Consider the following 20,847-nt stretch of genomic DNA (forward strand, 5'->3'; position numbering starts at 1 on the left):
GGAACAGTTGAGTAGATTATGGTAAAATGTAATATGTATACATATAGCTGATCCACTTTGTTCTACAGTAGAAACTAACACAACATTGTAAAGCAATTATACTCCAATAAAAAAATAAAATGAAAACAGTCAGGTGGTAGTATATGTAATGACCTGGTAAGATGTCCTAGAGCTATGTGAAAAAAAGCAAGCAGATCAATAAATATTTTTCTTTAATGAGACTCCTAAACTATGTATTAGGGATTTTAACTCCAAAGTCTGGTCCTGGATAAACTCCTAAACTATGTATTAGGGATTTTAACTCCAAAGTCTGGTCCTGAATAAACTCCACTTTGCTTCCTCCCACTCCAAGCAAATGTTCTCCTACATACTTTCCTCCCACCTCTTTCTCTAATTCATTCCCTGCCAGCATTTCGGCTCACCTCAGCCCATTGCTTGCTTCTTTACCTACAAACATGAACAGCATTACAAAAATTCTAAGAGCACAGAGGACAACGTTTTCTTAAAATGAGAAAAACCCACAACACAATAGACTAATTCTGAAATGACTGAATCAGCCAGCTCTAATGATTTTAGAATAGTCAGGTTGCATCATATACTTAAACTATTTGAAAATCAGAAATCACATTATTATGAGCAATTACAGGTAACTAAATATTCGGTTGGCTATTAACACTAGCAGAGGTGTAAATCTTACCTCTACTTTTGTTCGATAGAGAACGAGTCGTTTAAGGCCACATAATTTGGCAATGTGGTTGAAAGCCTGAGGTGGTAGTTTATCACAGGATGAGAGATTTAAGTCCTGTAGATTTAGACACATCTCAGAAATAATCTCCAAGCAAGTTTCATTAAGGAAGTGGCTGCAAGATAATTCAAGACGCACTAATTCAGATCCACAGACCTTCAGAAACCTGTAAAAACAATGTTCCATGTGAATTTCATAAAACTAAAAGATATTTTATATCTTTTATATATCAAGTACTATATATTTATATATCAAGTACTATATATTCCATCGACTCTAAGCAGACACCTTCAGAAGAACAGATTTCTATCAGGGAAAATAAAAAAACTTGTCTCACTTAAATTCTCATTTACTGCATGCCAAAACAGGCACGGGTAGGCTAAAATATATCAACCTAAGAAGATAAAATGGATTCACATCACATAAAAAGTCAGCTACTGCTAAGTGGGAAATTAAGAAAGCAGAGGGTGTTTTTCATCTACTTACCTGTAATTCGCATCTGAGCTGGGAGAGCCAATAAACAAAACATAACAAAACTCTAAACTCTTGGAAGTTATTTCCCCCTAAACAGTACCCATTCAGGACTGGATAATTTATTTTGAATGTGGCACACAAAGTGTCATCTCTAAATGACCTGAAAACAAATCAGACTAGCCTCCTCTCAACTAAGAAAATTTCTGGGTTGGCTTCACTCTACTGTTGAGATATGTTCCTTGTAACTGATACTATTTAATGCCTAGACTGATGTTGAAATTATTACAAGATATTCAATTGCAGCTTCACACAAAGTACACAGAAATAACTTCGTGTGGAGGACACAAAACCCTTTATCAGAGTAGTAATAACAATATTTATCTTCATTACGTTACAGATGGGGGGAAAACAGGCCTTTCCATAATCATCATCTGATAATAAAAGTAAAATGTGAGCCTACGAGTATCCACACCCCTGAAACTTTATCAACAAGCGGGGCGCCTGTTTATCCCTTAAACAAACACACCACTCATCCCCATCCAGGTCTCTTGACATCTTCTTGCCCATCTCAGTGTCACATCAGTCACATACTGTTATTTTATTTATGCCGCATCTTTTTTCTACATGATTTAATTATTAGCTTACAATAACACATGTAAAATAAAACTGACTAAATCAATCACTTATGAAAGTAAAGCAAGCAAAGCACTGGATTTCTAAGTCAAAAGATGGATATTTTGCCCTGTTCCACCATTTCCTAGCATGTGACCTTGGAAAAGGCATTTACCCAAGTCTCAGCATTTCCTCAGATGTGGAAGGCAGACTAGAAATATGTTAACAGCATTCACCACACTGTGGTTTTGAACATCCCACAATAATGTGAAAGCAGTTTGCAAAGACCAAAGTACCCCACGAACGTTAAAATAAAAGTGAAATCTTGGCCAACACACATTCAAACAACAATGAAAAAATTTAATTGCTATAAATTTATTTTAAATGTTGCAAATAACTCAGTAGCCCACACATCTTATTTACACCCAAACATCCAAGAACATCCCTTTATTCTTAATCCATTGCAGCGTATGTTCTGCTCTCCCTAAATTCATCCTTTCCTTTTAAATGCCAAATTAAACTGCCTTTCTTTTCAGTCCTTGTATTACCTGATTTACTGTGGCATTTCACACAACCGCCCTCACCTTCCTTCAAATTCTCAGATAGTCCTCTCGCTATTCCCTCCTTACATTCCTCCAACCTGTCTCACTGCTGTGTCCTTTGTATTATAATAGCTAAATTGCCAGTTTGCATCAAGCACCTTAATTCATTCACTCAACAAATATTTATTGAGCTCCAACTATGACCCAGGCATTACTCTAGGCACTTGGAAGTTGGCAGTGGGCAAAGCAAAGTTCCTGCTCTCATGGGGCTTACTTACATTTTGGTAGGAGAGGTAGATCATAAACAAATCAATTACATGAGTAAAATTAATAGTATATTAGAGAGTGAAAAGTGCCAACGAGAAAATAAAAGCAGAGAAGGACAACAGGAAGTGTCAAGGGTGGTAAGGGAAGCCTCATTGAGAAGGTGAATCAAGACCCAAAGGAAGTGAGGGGGTGAGCAAAGCAGTTCCCTGGAGAAGCAGCACTCCAGGCAAAGGGAGGGGCAAGCGCAACAGCTCTGAGGCAGGACAGCTCAGACAATGCCTAGAGTACGGAACTGTCAGGAGGCTCAAAGTGAGAGGAAGATGGGGAGCAGATCAGAGAGGTAAGGGCAGTTCAGAGTGTGTGTCCTATAAAGACTCTGGCTTTTATTTTGAGGGAGGTGGTATCCTCAATCATCAGAGGGTGCTGAGCAGAGGTGTGGCACAATCTGCTTGTATTTTAACAGGGTCACTCCGGTTTCTGTGTGGAGAACAGACTGAAGGAGAACAGGGGTAAAAACAGGGGGACCCTCAGGACACCACGACCATATTCAGGGAAGAGAGGATGGTGCACTGGATCCGGTGGTGGCACTGAATGCTGTACTCAATATTCAGACTCAGGATCAATTTCAAAGGGAGGCAGTGTGTACTACATTATGACATACCTTCTTCATACTGAACTGAACTCAGGCTCACCTATTTCTCAACCATAATTTATTTTTCTGTTAACCAGTTTCCTTACATACTGATTTGTTTACATTGAGTTTTATAAGGTGCCTCAAATCCTTCAGCAATTGAAACAGATTCTTGGTGTACCCAGTACTTAGCATGATGTCAGGCATGTAAAAAGCACTGGATGACTTTGTTGAATAAATCTTCCAATGGTGAAAATTCATCTGAAGAATTTCAATTTCCTCTACTCTGGAACAAACTAAGTTTTATGGACTCAGAGAATTTTTCCCTTAAGAGGGTCAAACTCCTAAGAAATATGACAAAATTAACATTTTTACCTTACTCTGAGTATACATCGTAGTTATGGCTAGTTCTTCACTATTTATAAGCTAGCAATCTAGAAATGAATGTAGGGTGTCAGAGATCTGGAGTATCCTATTTTGATTTGATACTCCTAAAATTATTTGCAGATTACAAAAGTTAAATGAGTATATTAACTCTTAAAATTAAAATCTTGAGGCATCTTATCTCTTGAAGGTCTTCATTATTTGGCAAAGCACTTTGTTCTACAATTCTTTTTGGTATTGGACTTGGAATACTTTGACATCTCTTTTCTCTTTGCTCTCATTAATGAACTTTTCCCTTCTAAAGATAGAAAGTAAATCACCAGAAAGCCAACTGTTAATAGCTTAGAAAACATCCCAAATTGATTGAATGAATGAAAAAATTTGGAAGCACAATAAAGATAATGATCATGCTTATCTACCTTTATGACTCTCTCTCTTCTTTTTTATATATTGCATATTTTTACTGAGATTATTTGGTCAATATCCCCATAGTCTCTCTTCCTAAACTTACAAGATCTACACTACCTACTTTTTCATAATATTTCCATTCCAAGAAGGCAGAATTAGCAGCAGAATCAATTAATTAGCTGAACACAACTCTTGTTTCTTTCCTTAATGCTCCTCATAAAGTTTTATTTTAATGCATAATTACATACATGTTTTTGTCTTGGTCATCTATTTATTCATCTCAATTGTGATAAGGAGAATTATAGCTTGTCTACTTCCTGCAGCCTGTTCATACCATGTTATGAATTCTCATCAAGTATTTCTTGATATTGAGGATATTAAGAGAAGACCTAAGTTCAGATAAACAATCCCAAACGAGGTCTCTTACTACGAGAAATGGAGTCTCTGGAGAGAGAAATAAATTGCTTATCTTTATGAGGTGAATTCATTTGTCCAGATTAATATAAGTACATAAAAAGTAATTTACTAAATGGTGACTTGCACCCTAAAATAATTAACATCACATGAATGAATGATTTAATCTGAGTTTATTCATCACAAAATAAAAGGCACTAATCCTTACAAGCTGCCTGAAGTATCAAGGTAAAGGGGAGAATTAGGTATAAATATCCACGGCTTCTGATTGCTAATCTCATGTTTTGTTAGCTGACCCTCACTTGAGTTTTATAAGACAGTATATTTAAGATAATTTTAATCCCAAATAGCTGGAGCATTATTTACTATAGCCGATCCAAAATAAAGTCATTAAAAACAAAACTTCTTGCTTAACTGTGTACGGTACTATCTAGCAATGGTAGAAGGAAGTGGAAAAGAAAGTCTTAAATTGTCTTTAATCTCTAGGAATTGACCATCTAAAAGAGACAACAGTGTAAAACACAGGCAGGCAACTGTATAAACAAATATATGAATAAGCAAAAAGCTCTCTATTCCATAAAACTGTAGCTCTGTGTCAAAACATCAAGTTCTTAAATATAGAAAGCATCCAATAATGTTTTCTGAAGGGAACAAGTAGAAGGGTGAGGGATACAAATCTCTACATAACTGAGGTGGAGCTCAAGGTGATTATTTTGAGCAACTACCTGAAGAAAAACGATAGAGGAAAAATAAATAGAACCTAAGACTTTTTGAACATTAGAATGATATGATTAAGCCTCAGAGCACCAACAGGCAGGGAGGCAAAGGCATATCCAAGACTTTAGGGAAGTGTATTATAAGAGAAAAGTGGAATTACAGTAGATGTGATTTTAATGAGTAATGATATAAATGAGCAGTACTTGAAGTTACAAATCACACATCTGTAGATAGGGTTTTAATAACTGATTAAAAGTTTTAAGTTCTTATTATTCCAATTTCCCTGTTATTTTGAATAAAATAAATTCCTAAGTTCTTTAAAATCCAGTGAAACAATTCCAGCTTGTGAAGATAAGGTTTTTAGGTAACAAAAATAAACTATATCAAACTTTTCCCAAAGACTTACTCAAAAAGCAAGCTCGGGCTTCCCTCGTGGTGCAGTGATTGAGAATCTGCCTGCTAATGCAGCGGACACGGGTTCGAGCCCTCGTCTGGGAGAATCCCATATGCCGCGGAGCAACTAGGCCCGTGAGCCACAACTACGCGCAGATGAGCCTGCGCGTCTGGAGATTGTGCTCCGCAACGAGAGAGGCCGCGATAGTGAGAGGCCCACGCACCGCGATGAAGAGTGGCCCCCGCTTGCCACAACTAGAGAAAGCCCTCGCACAGAAACGAAGACCCAACACAGCCAAAAATAAATAAATTAATTAATAAACCCCTACCCCCAACATCTTCTTTAAAAAAAAAAAAAAAAAAAGCAAGCTCATCATCATTGGTCTCTATTTTAAAAATGTACTTTTTCTCTTTAAAGTATTACAAGTAAGTCTTCTTCACAGTAATGAGCATAAATAGACCATACTTACTCATAGATTATTCATTAATAATCAAGCCATGAATATTTATTGTTTATTCTGGGAATGCTGCCTATAAGCCATAATGACTACCAATTCAGCAGTCAGGTCAAGGGGGCCAACAGCAATCAGTAGGCAAAACTCCAGTATCTCCCACCCAAAAAAGAGTCTCTCTCCCTGTTATTTAACCTTTTTATTTTCTTAATGAGAACAATGACTATACTTAAAGGAATGCTATCAAGATTTATTTATGGTTTTACTGGCTGAAATATTCCTGTGAAATATGGAAAACTTAAATTAATGTATGTACTTTTGTGATTATTTAAACAGCCCCATGGCAACTAAATGGCTGAATTGAAAATGGAAGAGAAATTGCTGGTGAGAAAGTAGATTGGAGCTTTAACCTCATAAAAGAAGATCTTTATCCATCACGTGTCTAAAATGTTAACAATAGCATTGCGAAGTTTTCTTCTCACAACTTATGTTTCTGCTCATGCACCTGAAGAAGCTACGTAAAGTTTTTAAAAACTGATTTAATACTATCTCTACATTTTATTCATTATACCATGGTTATATGCAACATTTTGCCAAAGAAGCTGGACTTCAGCCATTCATTACCAATATTTTCTTTAACTCATTAGTTGCCTCCCTGTTATTTTATTTATAAAATACAGGAAGGATATGTTTAAATGTTTATTCTTATATCTTTATCTTTTCTGTAGCAGGAACTATTTATCTATCTCTTTACATGGCCCACGACACTCACCATAATGCCTTACACACCAAGAGTGAAAACAAACAGTAAGTTCCTAATGGTGGGAAACATTGAAAAAAGAGCTATGAGGGATTAAAACACCCAAAAGTCCTTACAACGTAAAATAATGCTTACTGATACCAATGGTTCTATCTGCTCTCAGAGTCAGTTAGTCTTGGTTTATGATCTATAGTGCATGCTCTCAATACCCACAGTCATCATTAGCTTCAGTTCTTCTTGGTCCCATTAATAGCGAGGAAAATTAGCCAATGAAGTGTGTGTGTCTGCAGCAAAAGGAAGTAGAAAGGACTAAGCTTGTGTTCCACTGGAGAGCTGTCAAAGATCCAGCAATTTTCAAAATGTGGATTCTATAAAAATTTACCAAAATCACACTGCCAAAAAGAAATGCCTAATTTTTCTACTATATATATATATATATATATATAATATATATATCCCCTTTTAAGCAAATTTACATAATAAAAAAGAATTTTGTATACATAGCCTGTTGTAAAATCTTTAGACTCTGACCCACGATCCCATCATGTTTTATCTAAGAACCCCTTCCCCTGGCTCTATTTCTGGCAGAAAAGAAAGAAACTCAGTGCATCCATGGTTTCAACATGTGCTATAAGCCATTACTGCTTGTGTTTATTTTTTACTTTGATGCATAAACTATCAATATTAGCATTTTGAACACATTGGTGCTATTTCAAACATGACTTCATCTGAATCTAATGGTATCAAATATTTATTTCTGGAACTGCATCTTTATTTTTATACTTTAAGTCAAGGGGAACAAAGCTCAAAATACAGATTTCTAATTCATAAACCACTGTTCAGGAATGTATCCACTGGGGATACGTGTAGGGAGGGCTGTAGTTCATTCTTACTTCTAAAAACAGGATAGGAGATTATTCGTTTATCAAAAATAACAGGTAGGGCTTCCCTGGTGGCACAGTGGTTGAGAGTCCACCTGCCGATGCAGGGGACATGGGTTCAAGCCCCGGTCCGGGAAGATCCCACATGCCACGGAGCGGCTAGGCCCGTGAGCCTTGGCCGCTGAGCCTGCGCGTCCGGAGCCTGTGCTCCGCAACGGGAGAGGCCACAACAGTGAGAGGCCCGCGTACCGCAAAAAACAAACAAACAAACAAACAAACAGGTAATTTCCCCAAAGTGTCTACTTCTTCGTTGTTTAACTTAATGAAACGGATTATATTGTAACATACAATGAGAATAACCATCAAGGTTAGGAGAAAAACACCTGTTTGTTTCACAAGAAAAATGACTATGGCATTACTAAATGAATATGTACTCGTGCAAGCTTTCAAATGTTTAACAGGTGACAATTTAATAGTAAGGAAACTAAATGCTTAAATAGAAAGGAGCAGAAACACCTGGGCAGGTCTGCAAGTGTGGTCGCCTATTTAACATGCAATTGCATTTTCAACATAATTAGTTTAAATGAGCTTCTAAATTTGGGTGATGTATTGCACATGTAATTAAGATTTAATTAAAAATGTTCTATAATAAATTGTTTTCCATTTCTGACAAATCACATTAGGGAGGTAGATTTTGATTTGGAAATAGTTTCTAGAATGTGTTAATCATCTGTGCTGAAAATATGAGAAAAAAAGGAGCTCTGTTGAAAGTTCCTTGGGATTTAAAAAATATGAGGTAAAGGGCATAATTTCCCTCCATCTTGTGAAGTCTAGCTGAAGAGGATGGTGAAACTAACTCATCCACTTCTGTAAGCAGAAGCACTCTGAACATGATCTAAAGTACACGATATATAATTTCAAACTTTTATTATCGAAACTACCACATAGTAAGTATAGCCTGCTGATTTAAATAACCTCAACAAGGCTTGGCACTGACCTGCTAAATCCTGAAACAGAGATGAAGCCCCTATTGCCAGTCCAAGATAAATTAAGCCACTGGACGAGAGTACAGCGAGGCTGCAGAAATTCCAGAGAGGTGTCATTTAGTTTTGCCCAGTATGGTTGCAGATTGAGGTGGATGTACTGCAGAGGATCACAGCAATGCTGGTTCAGTAGTTTGCAAGTCTGTGCTAATCTACACAGGTCTGGTAGTGTCAGATGATTCAGAATCAGTTGAATGAGCTACATAAAACAGAGAAACCAAGATCACCCAGACTGAAAAAACAATATCACTTTTTGAAGCATATGATATGATCTAATAAAGAACAATAGTATCATACATTTTATAACAATACTTTCACATACTAAATAATTCAACAGAATTATCCAAATCAGTAGTAACCATACATACATAAGGCAATATATATTACATTTCAAGAGCATTCAAAGTATATTCAATTCATGTCGACTATTTTTTTTTTTACAGTGCAAAGATATATTTTGGTAATCTATTGAATAATACAATTTTTCACATACTTAACATATACTAAACATCAACTACACGTCAAACACTGGTGAGAAGAGCTCCCACTTTCAGGGTTTCCAGAGTCCAGTGGGGACTGGTAAGTACGATGATATGTTTTAATAGCTTGGATAGACGCATAGACTGCTACTAGAGCCTGACACAAGACACAGGCCTAACCTCAGTGAAAGCGGACTTGGACCAGCAAGGCTCAGCTTTAAAGAGTGAGAGGCAAAACTGGGGAGAGGAAAGATTAGTTAGTGGTAAGGACTGGATCACAGAGAGCCTCACCGAGGAGCCTGGATTTATTCTGAAAGCAATGAGGAGTCTTGAAGGGATTTATGTAACTGCAGAGTGACAGAGTCATATTTATGGTTTAGAAAGATCATTGCAGGGGGCACTACCGGAGGCAGGAAGGGAAACCCGCCTGGCGGCTACTGTAGATTCCAAGGAAGAGGAATCAGGGGCCTGCTTAAGGCAACTGGCAGTGACTAGGGAGTAGCTAACAGATACAAAAAAGTATTAAGGAGGAGGAATCAAAAAGATTTTTATCTCTAATTAAAATAGTTTCTTTGAACTAGTTCAAGATTTGTTTTTTCTTAATGGTGAACAGTCGGGGCTCCTAAACTAATTTTCAAAGAATCACTGCTAAATAGTCTATTCTGAACCAAGAAATACTAAGAAAAAATATCAAATATTTGCTAAATGGTAAAAAAATCTTTAGATGAGAGAGAAGGTTGAGTTTTTTTTTTGTTTTTGCGGTACGCGGGCCTCTCACTGTTGTGGCCTCTCCCATTGCGGAGCACAGGCTCCGGACGCGCAGGCTCAGCGGCCATGGCTCACGGGCCCAGCCGCTCCGCGGCATGTGGGATCCTCCCGGACCAGGGCACGAACCCATGTCCCCTGCATCGGCAGGCGGACTCTCAACCACTGCGCCACCAGGGAAGCCCCTGTATTATATTTTAAAATAATTCTATTCACTATATTTTGTTTGCAGAAGTAAAATTGGTCTGTAATTTTATTTTTATGTGCTAGAGTATTATAACAGCTTCACTAAGAAGTTAAAAACTTTCCTTTTTCTTTATGCCTTGAAAGAGTTTAAATAATACAGGATTTGATCACTTCTTAAATGTCTGAAAGAACCTATGAGCCATCTGGGCTTGGCAACCGTAGGACCTTAAATAGTTGTAGAATGAATTTAAAATTTGTTGTTTTAACTACAATATTAAAAGGTATTTCAGTAAAATTTTTAAGCAGTTAGTGCAAAGAGGCATTAACAGTTAAATATATCCATGTATCAGAGGATAAATAATTTACTTTTTTCCAGATGATTTATAATTTAAATAACTCCCAGCAATTGCTGGCATCATTCCAAAGTCACCAATATTAAAAGATGTATATTGTGTGAAAACATTTTCTGATCCTTAATATTATATTTTAAGCAAATATCCAAGTAGAAAAAGAATAATGAAGTTATTGAGACCATGACATTGGCATGTGTAAAAGCACTTTTGGATTGTGATTAAGCAAAAGATAACAGGCTTCAGGCCCACAAGATAATACCTATTAATTATTACTCATCTAGTATCTAGTGTCTGTCAAAAGATGTTTTTATATGGGGGTATCCTAGCCTAAAGTACCATTTGACACCACGCTGAAAGTAAGATGTTGTATGTAGGATGTTGTATGTCTCAAAACACAGCTGATCTGCCCTCAAAACCCACTCTACTCATAATACAATTATTTTCAACTAAGGAAACATTATGTCACTTGACATATTTAAATGTGGGGTTTTTTTTTCCTTTAAATAACTTGGATTATATAATTTGGGCAACTTTTAAAAAAAGAGTTTCTCTTTTTACTCACTGTGAGATCATTCAGTGTTTTGCAGCATCAACTCTTTATGCATTGTACTGCTTTCATCATGGCTAATTAATGTCCTTCAGGACGACTGATTCTATCTCTCGGTTTCGTCTATGTGATTTTGTTGTATTGATTAAACCCCTTGCATGTACTGGAAGCTTTTACTCCTTATTGGCTCCTTCCCTACAGCATAAAAGCATACTGAAATCTCTCCCAGCTTGCATCACAAAGAGAAACCTTCCCACCCTGCTACATCTTCTGCCACTCGTCTCTTCTCCTTTTAAAAGATAAATTAGAGCAAATAATATCTATAATAATTTCATACTCTTCCTCATTTTGATATGCCTTATTGAGTGTGACATGAAGGGGTGGAGTGTTAGGATGCCAAGTATTATTCACTATTGGTGGACAGTCTTGCCCATGATTGGTGTATATTTAATAGAAATATTTTTCTGCTTACGCTCAGAGAGCAAACACTTTTTGTCTCTGCTTCTCCCCCGCTCCTTGATGCCTTAACCAGATATGGTAAGGTTTTTCTCATCTCTCACCCTATGGTCATAGTTCCATTGAACCGATAATGGTAAAGGATTATCAGAGATCTCCCAATGAGCAAAACCAGTGGGCACTCGTCACTGAGCTCTCTGCAGCGGTGTGGCCAACCACACCCATTTTCTGTTCTCTATACCTCTTTAGCTTCCTATCGTTGTTTTTAAGACAATCTCATCCTTGTCCCAAGTGCCTTTTCTGACTTGTCTTCCTCTCCTGGACTCTTAGATGTCAGTAATCCCAGAATTCTATTCTTGGCCCTTTATTCACACCCTCAGAGTTTTCCTGGTCAGTTTCATCTACCATGGTAGCCCTCTCCTCGTCTGAGAAGACTCACACAAATGTAAACTCAGACCTTCCTCCTGCGTTTCAAACTCAAATAGCAACTGCCTACTGTCAACTTCTCAATCAGAGAAGTTGGCTTTGATGAATCACAGGCACCTCCAAGTCAATGCACCCTTCCACCTTCACCCACTGGTATATGATTAATGGCATATCCATCCACCAGGTCATTTCAACCAGAAGCCTAAAAGTCCTTGTGATGCTCTGCTTCATGTCCACATTCAATAGTTACTTTGATTTCTACCTTCTGCATCTCTAGAATACTTCTCCGGCTTACCTCCTTTCCAAACTTTCCAGTACCCAGAGCTTCATAACTTCTTGCCTACATTTCTGCAGTAGCTCCCCGACTGGTATCTCTGCTTCTCACCCTGACCTCCTTTTGGTCTATTCTTCATTTACCAACAGAATAATCTAAGAAGGAAACCTCATTTTGTTATTCTTCTTTTAAAGTAAATAAAACTTTCAATGTTTCCCTACTGGCTACAGAAAAGGTTCACAATCTTCTTCATACCATGACACATACGAAAAACAAACTTTACATGAGGCCAAACACCTGGGCAATCATTCTAACTGTGGGCCAAAGCATGTGCAAAAATGCCTGCATGTTATGGATAATTTCTGGAATGCTAGCTATTATTCCACATCTTTTTCTCCCACTAAAAAAAGCATATGAAGAATTCAGAGAACACAAGAAAGTGAGTGTGAAATTATTACAGGTATAATCTTGGATTTGTTCTAATTTTTTTACCAAAAGTACATGATTTATAAAATCTAAGGTCTCTATGACTCCCCTCAAATGATTCTGCGGTGTACAGGAGAGACACAGCAGCCTGAGGACCACTGGCTGAAGAGAGAAAATGCAAACCTCTTGGTAAAACCCACAGAGCCCTCTACAACGTGGCAGGGTGGGCTGTGCACTGCCACGGCTGGGATGTCCCAATCACTGTCATCTGTGTGGATGGTGGCCTATGGAGTGATGCACCGAGGCAAGCCCTGAGCCTGTGTCCAAGTTCATCTCTTGCAGCTTCTGCTATCAAATCCTATTCCAGCCACAGTGAAATACTGGAGTTCCCAAACAGGTCACACAGTTTCACTTCTTCTCACCTTTGGACACTCTCTTCCCTTTGCCTGAAGTTCCCGTTATTCATTTGAATGTGACATGTTAAGCATTTTACCAGGTCTGGATAAAATTCAACAAACTCTTTAAAATACATTTCCTGAATTTAAATCTCTATACTGTAGTTTTAGGAAACGGGTAAGAATCAAGGAAGTGAGCTTCCTCCAGATGAGCTGCTGCCACTGCTGCCAGGACAGACCCTCCTTGAAGCCCCAGGGAACAACACCGTCAACATCCCACGCTCCTCTCTCCCAGCTCAGCTGCTCCTCCATCTTTCCTCCCTCCTCCCTCTAAGGGCCAGGGTGTCTTGTCCACCTATGAAGCTTCCTTCCATAACACAAGACTTGACCTAGAAGGCCTGGGCTGGATCCTGGTTCCATGGCTTACTGACTGAATTACCTTAGATCCTTAAATTCATCTTTATGTGGCAACTTTAGCTACTTCACAGGATGTACCATAGCATTTGAATTGTGAAATGTTGAACAGGCATTATAGCTCCTGTTAGGCACTCAAGAGGCTACCTTATTGTTCCATGCAAGTTAAGCTACTTGTATTATTACAATGAAACCTGAAATACCCACCAGTGTGGAAGGGGGATAGTTGAACTGGTTAAAGTTTAAATTTATAAAATTTTTCTTTAAAAGATCTGATTATATTATTTTTAACCACACACAGCTCTTCTCAGCAGGGGAAGGAATGCCTGGCCCTACTCCCACCCCAGGGGGTGTGCTAATGGCATTCGATGCCTGGGAGCCAGGAGTGCTAAATATACCCTGGAAACACCCCTGCAGTGACACACTGAAAACAAGACTTTAGGTAAAAGGCACTCTACACCTGCCTAGACCAAAAATCATAGCTAGTTAGAATATAGAATAGAGTTAGTATAGAAGAGTATATGACACTTGGAGAAACTGCGCACTATTAAACAGAATTAGCATTTCTCTCACAGTCTAATTAATACTCTTATTTTTCATAGCAAATCATCTTTAATATAACCGGTATCAAGTTAAGCACATATTGCTCATATTAACACTGTGTAATTATGAATTAAAGTGGACTGTAATTTATCATTGCTTTATGTATTTTGGTTATTGTTAATCAGTGATAAAATAACATATATTTAATAGCTTATCCAGAATCACTAAAGTCAATCCAAAACAAAGGTGGTGAAGTTACTGAACACAATTTTGTCTAGTCTTTCCAAAATCAAAATACACAATACATCAGATTATGTATACCTTGCTAATGCTCCGATTTCTCTGACATCTAGCAAAATAAACATTAACATCTAAACATTTTAAAATGATAGTATGTCCAATAATGCTACTGAATATCTTTGGCTTACCTCATAAGGTAGTTTATCAAAATATCCATTACTTGTCCCTTCCCTGAGGGCAATACTGCTAAACTTTTTGTTCAGATTGTCCATTCCACATCCATTCTTTTCTTCATAGTCATCTTCTAGATCATTCATATCAATAAGTGAAGTCTTGAGAGAAAGCACTGGCTTGTCCTTTGTACCATGTAATACAACGGCATCTAATTCAGTGTAATAATCCAGAAGAGAACTATTTACTTCCAGCCGTATAAGATTTGTGGGAAAATTTATCTGCTTAATACAAGGTTTAAACTGGCGAGCCTGGGAAGCATTCACCTTCGTAGGTTTCTCTGACCAAAGAATCTCCCATCTGCCAAAGAAAGAAACTTCCCTATAATACAGTTTAGAATGAGATTTACTGTTACCTTAATGTTAGGGGCCCAGCCCAATACGTTACAGTGTGAAGCAAAAGCATTAAACAAGGTGGATAGGATCAAACCAAGAATTGTTTCCAGGACATGAAATAAACTTTAAACCTAAATGACATAGACCTTATTACTTAAAATATTTTTACTACTTAAATTATTTTTACAACTCCCTAGAAAGTCCTTTTTGGCAGATTTCACTTTGGTAAGTTAAAAACTGGAATAGGTAGTCAGCGGTACATGAACAACACTCAGTTTTACAGGTAAAGTAAACACGAAGTATTAACGCACACAGTAGAAAGCACTCCCGTGTGCATGCCCTAAACCAACTGTGGAAACTAAACTGCTCACCTTGCCTCACGAAGGTCTCCTTCTCTGTTTCTGTTACTGGTGCCATACAAATTCAAAACTTTCATTATATTTTTCTTTGGCCACAGCACATGGCATGTGGAATCCTAGATCCCCCCACCAGGGATCAAACCCATGTCCCCTGCGCTGGAAGCGTGCGGAGTCTTAACCACTGGATCACCAGGGAAGTCCCAAAACTATCATTTTCTTTGATTTTCTTTTATCTAGTCATTAAATTTTATCAGAGTTTTCATGAAATTGTCTCATATATGCCCTTCTCCTAAGTTTCCATTATTGTCATCTTTTAGTCATCCTTGTATCCTCAGTACATAGCAAGTAGCTAACACGTAACAGGTGAGTAACATTTTCTCCTATTCCTTCAAAATGAACTTCTACTTTTCAGCCAGGTTAATCATTACTTTCCAGATAATAAACTTATTTCCACACGAAGGTGTTTGCTCATGCTGTCCTCCCCTCCCAATGAAATGCCTAACCTACAATTATCTGCCCATCTTTTCTTCAAGGCCTAACTCATATTCCATGTCTTTATATAGGTCTTCTTAAAAAATTAGTTTCCAAAATTATTTAAAGATTCTTTGTAACATAGCATCATTAGATATATAATATTCTCCAATATATGGCATAAATAACCATTTCTCTAATATTGTTTTCTAATATAACAGAGAAAGTTAAAAACAGACAAAAATACTTCAATAAATACTTCTATTTCTATTTATTTACTTTAGCTAGCAGAACTTTTACATAAAGATTTTATGTCAGAGATTAAGAACATTTTTAAGTCTCCCAATACATACTACAAACTGCTTTCAAAGAAGCTTATGCCAACAATATATAAGAATGATCACTGAAAGCACTCTTTATTTTTAAAAATAATCTCTAATTCCACAGTGACCCAGGTCTCTGTGACACAATTTATAATTCGCTGACTACTAATAACACTTAAAATGTTTTCATATGCTTATTAATCATATCAAATTTTTCCCCTCCAATATATTGTCAGTTCATTTCATTGCCCAAATGGTCTATTTACTTTTTATGAATTTTATTTTTTTGATACAGCAGGTTCTTATTAGTTATCTACTTTATACATATTAGTGTATATATGTCAATCCCAATCGCCCAATTCATCCCACCACCACCACCCCCTCTCCTCCCTGCTTCTCCCCCTTGGTGTCCATATGTTTGTTCTCTACGTCTGTGTCTCTATTTCTGCCTTGCAAACCGGTTCATCTGTACCATTTTCCTAGATTCCACATATATGCGTTAATATACATTTGTTTTTCTCTTTCTAACTTACTTCACTCTGTATGACAGTCTCTAGGTCCATCCACGTCTCTACAAATGACCCAATTTCATTCCTTTTTATGGCTGAGTAATATTCTGTTGTATATATGCACCACATCTTCTTTATCCGTTCATCTGTCGATGGGCATTTAGGTTGCTTCCAGGACCTGGCTATTGTAAACACTGCTGCAATGAACATTGGGGTGCATGGGTCTTTCTGAATTATGGTTTTCTCTGGGTATATGCCCAGTAGTGGGATTGCTGGGTCATATGGTAATTCTGTTTTCAGTTTTTTAAGGAACCTCCATACTGTTCGCCACAGTGGCTGTATCAATTTTACATTCCCACCACCAGTGCAAGAGGGTTCCCTTTTCTCCACACCCTCTCCAGCATTTGTTGTTTGAAGATTTTCTGATGATGCCCATACTAATCGGTGTGAGGTGATAACCTCATTGTAGTTTTGATTTGCATTTCTCCAATAATTAATGATGTTGAGTAGCTTTTCATATGCTTCTTGGCCATCTGTATGTCTTCTTTGGAGAAATGTCTATTTAGGTCTTCTGCCCATTTTTGGATTGGGTTGTTTGTTTTTTTAATATTGAGCTGCATGAGCTGTTTAGATATTTTGGAGATTAATCCTTTGTCTGTTGATTCCTTTGCAAATATTTTCTCCCATTCTGAGGGTTGTCTTTTGGTCTTGTTTGTAGTTTCCTTTGCTTTACAGAAGGTTTTAAGTTTCATTAAGTCCCATTTGTTTATTTTTGTTTTTATTTCCATTACTCTAGGAGGTGGATCCAAAAAGATCTTGCTGTGATTTATGACAAAGAGTGTTCTTCCTATGTTTTCCTCTAAGAGTTTTATAGTGTCCAGTCTTACATTCAGGTCTTTAATCCATTTTGAGTTTATTTTTGTGTATGGTGTTAGGGAGCGTTCTAATTTCATTCTTTTACATGTAGCTGTCCACAGTTTTCCCAGCACCACTTACTGAAGAGGCTGTCTTTTCTCCATTGTATATCCCTGCCTCCTTTGTCATAGATTAGTTGACCATAGCTGTGTGGGTTTATCTCTGGGCTTTCTATCCTGTTCCACTGATCTATATTTCTGTGTTTGTGCCAGTACCATATTGTCTTGATTACTGTAGCTTTGTAGTATAATCTGAAGTCAGGGAGTCTGATTCCTCCAGCTCCATTTTTTTCCCTCAAGATTGCTTTGGCTATTCAGCGTCTTCTGTGTCTCCATACAAATTTTAAGATTTTTTTGTTCTAGTTCTGTAAAAAATGCCATTGGTAATTTGATAGGGATTGCACTGAATCTGTAGATTGCTTTGGGTACTATAGTCATTTTCACAATACTGATTCTTCCAATCCAAGAACAAGGTATATCTCTCCATTTGTGTCATCTTTGATTTCTTTCATCAGTGTCTTATGGTTTTCTGAGTACAGGTCTTCTCCCTCCTTAGGTAGGTTTATTCCTAGGTACTTTATTCTTTTCATTGCAATGGTGAATGGGACTGTTTCCTTCATTTCTCTTTCTGATATTTCGTTGTTAGTGTATAGGAATGCAAGAGATGTCTGTGCATTAATTTTGTATCCTGCTACTTTACCAAATTCATTTATTAGCTCTAGTAGTTTTCTGGTGGCATCTTTAGGATTATCTGTGTATACTATCATGTCATCTGCAAACAGTGACAGTTTTACTTCTTCTTTTCCAATTTGTATTCCTATTATTTCTTTTTCTTCTCTGACTGCCGTGGCTAGGACTTCCCAAACTATGTTTAATAACAGTGGCGAGAGTGGACATCCTTGTCTTGTTCCTGATCTTAGAGGAAAGCTTTCAGTTTTTCACCATTGAGAATGATGTTTGCTGTGGGTTTGTCGTATATGGCCTTTATTATGTTGAGGTAGGTTCCCTCTGTGCCCACTTTCTGGAGAGTTTTTATCATAAATGGGTATTGAATTTTGTCAAAAGCTTTTTCTGCATCTATTGAGATGATCATATGTTTTTTATTCTTCAATTTGTTAATATTGTGTATCACATTGACTGATTTGCGTATATTGAAGAATCCTTGCATCCCTGGGATAAATCCCACTTGATCATGGTGTATTATCCTTTTAATGTGTTGTTGGATTCTCTTTGTTAGTATTTGTTGAGGATTTTTGCATCTATATTCATCAGTGATATTGGTCTGTAATTTTGTTTTTTTGTAGCATCTTTGCCTGGTTTTGGTATCAGGGTGATGGTGGCCTCATAGAGTTTGGGAGTGTTCCTTCCTCCACAATTTTTTGGAAGACTTTGAGAAGGATGGGTGTTAGCTCTTCTCTAAATGTTTGATAGAATTAGCCTGTGAAGCCATCTGGTCCTGATCTTTTGTTTGTTGTAATATTTTTAATCACAGTTTCAATTTCATTACTTGTGATTGGTCTGTTCATATTTTCTATTTCTTCCTGGTTCAGTCTTGGAAGGTTATACCTTTCTAAGAATTTGTCCATTTCTTCCAGGTTGTCCATTTGATTGGCATACAATTGCTTGTAGTAGTCTCTTGGGATGCTTTTTATTTCTGCAGTGTCCATTGTAACTTCTTCGTTTTCGTTTCTAATTTTATTGATTTGAGTCCTCTCCCTCTTTTTCTTGATAAGCCAATGGCCTACTGAGATCCAGGTAAAAACTGATTACAGCAAGGCATTTAGGGAACTGAAATAGACAGAAGAGTATGAAACTCAGGGGAGAAATCTGAGCTGAGACTATAGAAGTCATCGACATACAAGTACCATAATGGTCTTTAGGCCAAGATGGGGGCAAGAACGGCATATAGCACCACTCTCAGGAGAAGGGAAGTTTGGTTAATATCTACGTTTAGGAATAAAAACACAAGGCAGAAACTCAATGAGATTCCAGTAAACATATCACTAACCATACCAGTAGGATTTTGCAGTTAACAGAACCCTTATAATCACCCCATATTTGTTAGATTTGCTACTTCTCTCCTGAAAACTAGGAATAAAACCCATCAAACGTATAAAGAACCTGTGAGTATTTGTATTCAGAGACAACCTGAAAGTAGGAATGGAGAGACTGGTCCCTCTCTACATCCAATCTTGGGAGGCAGGGGAAGAGTTCTAAGGAACAGAGCAAGTTGCGGCAGATTTGAGGAGGAAAGGAAAGCTAGCTGGGCATCTTCTCACTTTCTGTGACAAGGCAGAAAAGCAAATTTAGAATGCCAGCCTAGACCTAAGAAGTGCCCCTAAAGCCTAAATGCAAAAATCTTTAGGGTTTCTAACAGTGGAATTGATTTGAACACTCTACTGAAAATCCACACCGTTAAATAGAGCTAGCCATACAAGAACAGAAGTACGAAACATTTAAAACAATGTTCGTGGGAAAACGCACTCCTAATTTTGAACAGTACATTTCCAAGAATCCTGGGGTAAATGGTGGAAGGTATTAGAAAATTCAAACTGTGGTTTTACTCATCCTTTTGTTGCTGCTGAAAAATGACATGAAATGATGCTGGAGGAATGTCTCATGTCCAAGAAACAAGGACCACTCAGGACCCTGTGAAATAACTGCCTGTACTGGTTCACAACACATGCGGACTCTAAAGCAGCCTATTTTATTGTTTAGCTTCAATTAGAAGTTTTTATGAGCCTTAACAGAAACTGAAAATGTAATACAGAAATCTCCTCTGCCAGGTCCCTTGCCAAGCACTGATTAGAGCAGAAATATTCTACTGTAATAATGTATTAACCTACTAAAGTCCTCTCTCTCTCTCTACCTTGCATAATGGACAAGGTTAAGATGATGCTTTAAAATGACTTCCTTAACATTTCTAGCATGTTTAAATGCTTAATGCTATGTTAGCATCATTTTTGCTTCTGACTTTATATAGCATAAACATTATATATTTAGTTATACATATAAGTTTAAATATCAGAGCATACTTAAAGTTGAAAAATATCAAACCTTATCAGTTATTAGAAATATTTTTTTTTTTTGCTGTACGTGGGCCTCTCACTGTTGTGGCCCCTCCCATTGTGGAGCACAGGCTCCGGACATGCAGGCTCAGCGGCCATGGCTCACGGGCCCAGCCGCTCCGCTGCACGTGGGATCTTCCCGGACCAGGGCACGAACCCGTGTCCCCTGCATCAGCAGGCGGACTCTCAACCACTGCGCCACCAGGGAAGCCCTAGAAATATTTTTAAATGTCTAAACATAAAAAAAATTCAAGTATCATTAGGTTATTTATATTCATCATTGATTCATCATTGATTTTTCTTGATAGCCTAAGAAGTAATAAAGAAAAGTGGTAAAAAGATGGAAAAATTATTTTATAGATCTGTGGCCAGTTGAATTAAATTAACATTAACTCTGAGACCAATACAAA

The 20,847-nt window shown here is 37.4% G+C and overlaps 1 protein-coding gene across 2 annotated transcripts in view; it reads right to left on the reverse strand.

Moving 5' to 3' along the window:
- The window catches only part of FBXL4 (F-box and leucine rich repeat protein 4), a 52,386-nt gene that overhangs the window by 24,499 nt on the left and 7,040 nt on the right, over positions 1-20,847 (reverse strand). The window contains exons 3-5 of one of the 2 annotated variants that reach the window (XM_029224332.1): positions 14,416-14,758; positions 8,678-8,922; positions 698-911 (exon numbers count right to left, since the gene is read on the reverse strand). In XM_029224332.1, coding sequence (XP_029080165.1) covers positions 698-911; positions 8,678-8,922; positions 14,416-14,758 — 802 coding nt within the window. The remainder of the gene's footprint in view (positions 1-697; positions 912-8,677; positions 8,923-14,415; positions 14,759-20,847) is intronic. The other variant, XM_029224333.1, reaches the window with a different exon arrangement.

The sequence above is a fragment of the Monodon monoceros genome, unplaced genomic scaffold, assembly GCF_005190385.1.
Source record: "Monodon monoceros isolate NGI ecotype Baffin Bay Population unplaced genomic scaffold, NGI_Narwhal_1 Super_Scaffold_15, whole genome shotgun sequence".
Lineage (NCBI taxonomy): Eukaryota > Metazoa > Chordata > Mammalia > Artiodactyla > Monodontidae > Monodon > Monodon monoceros.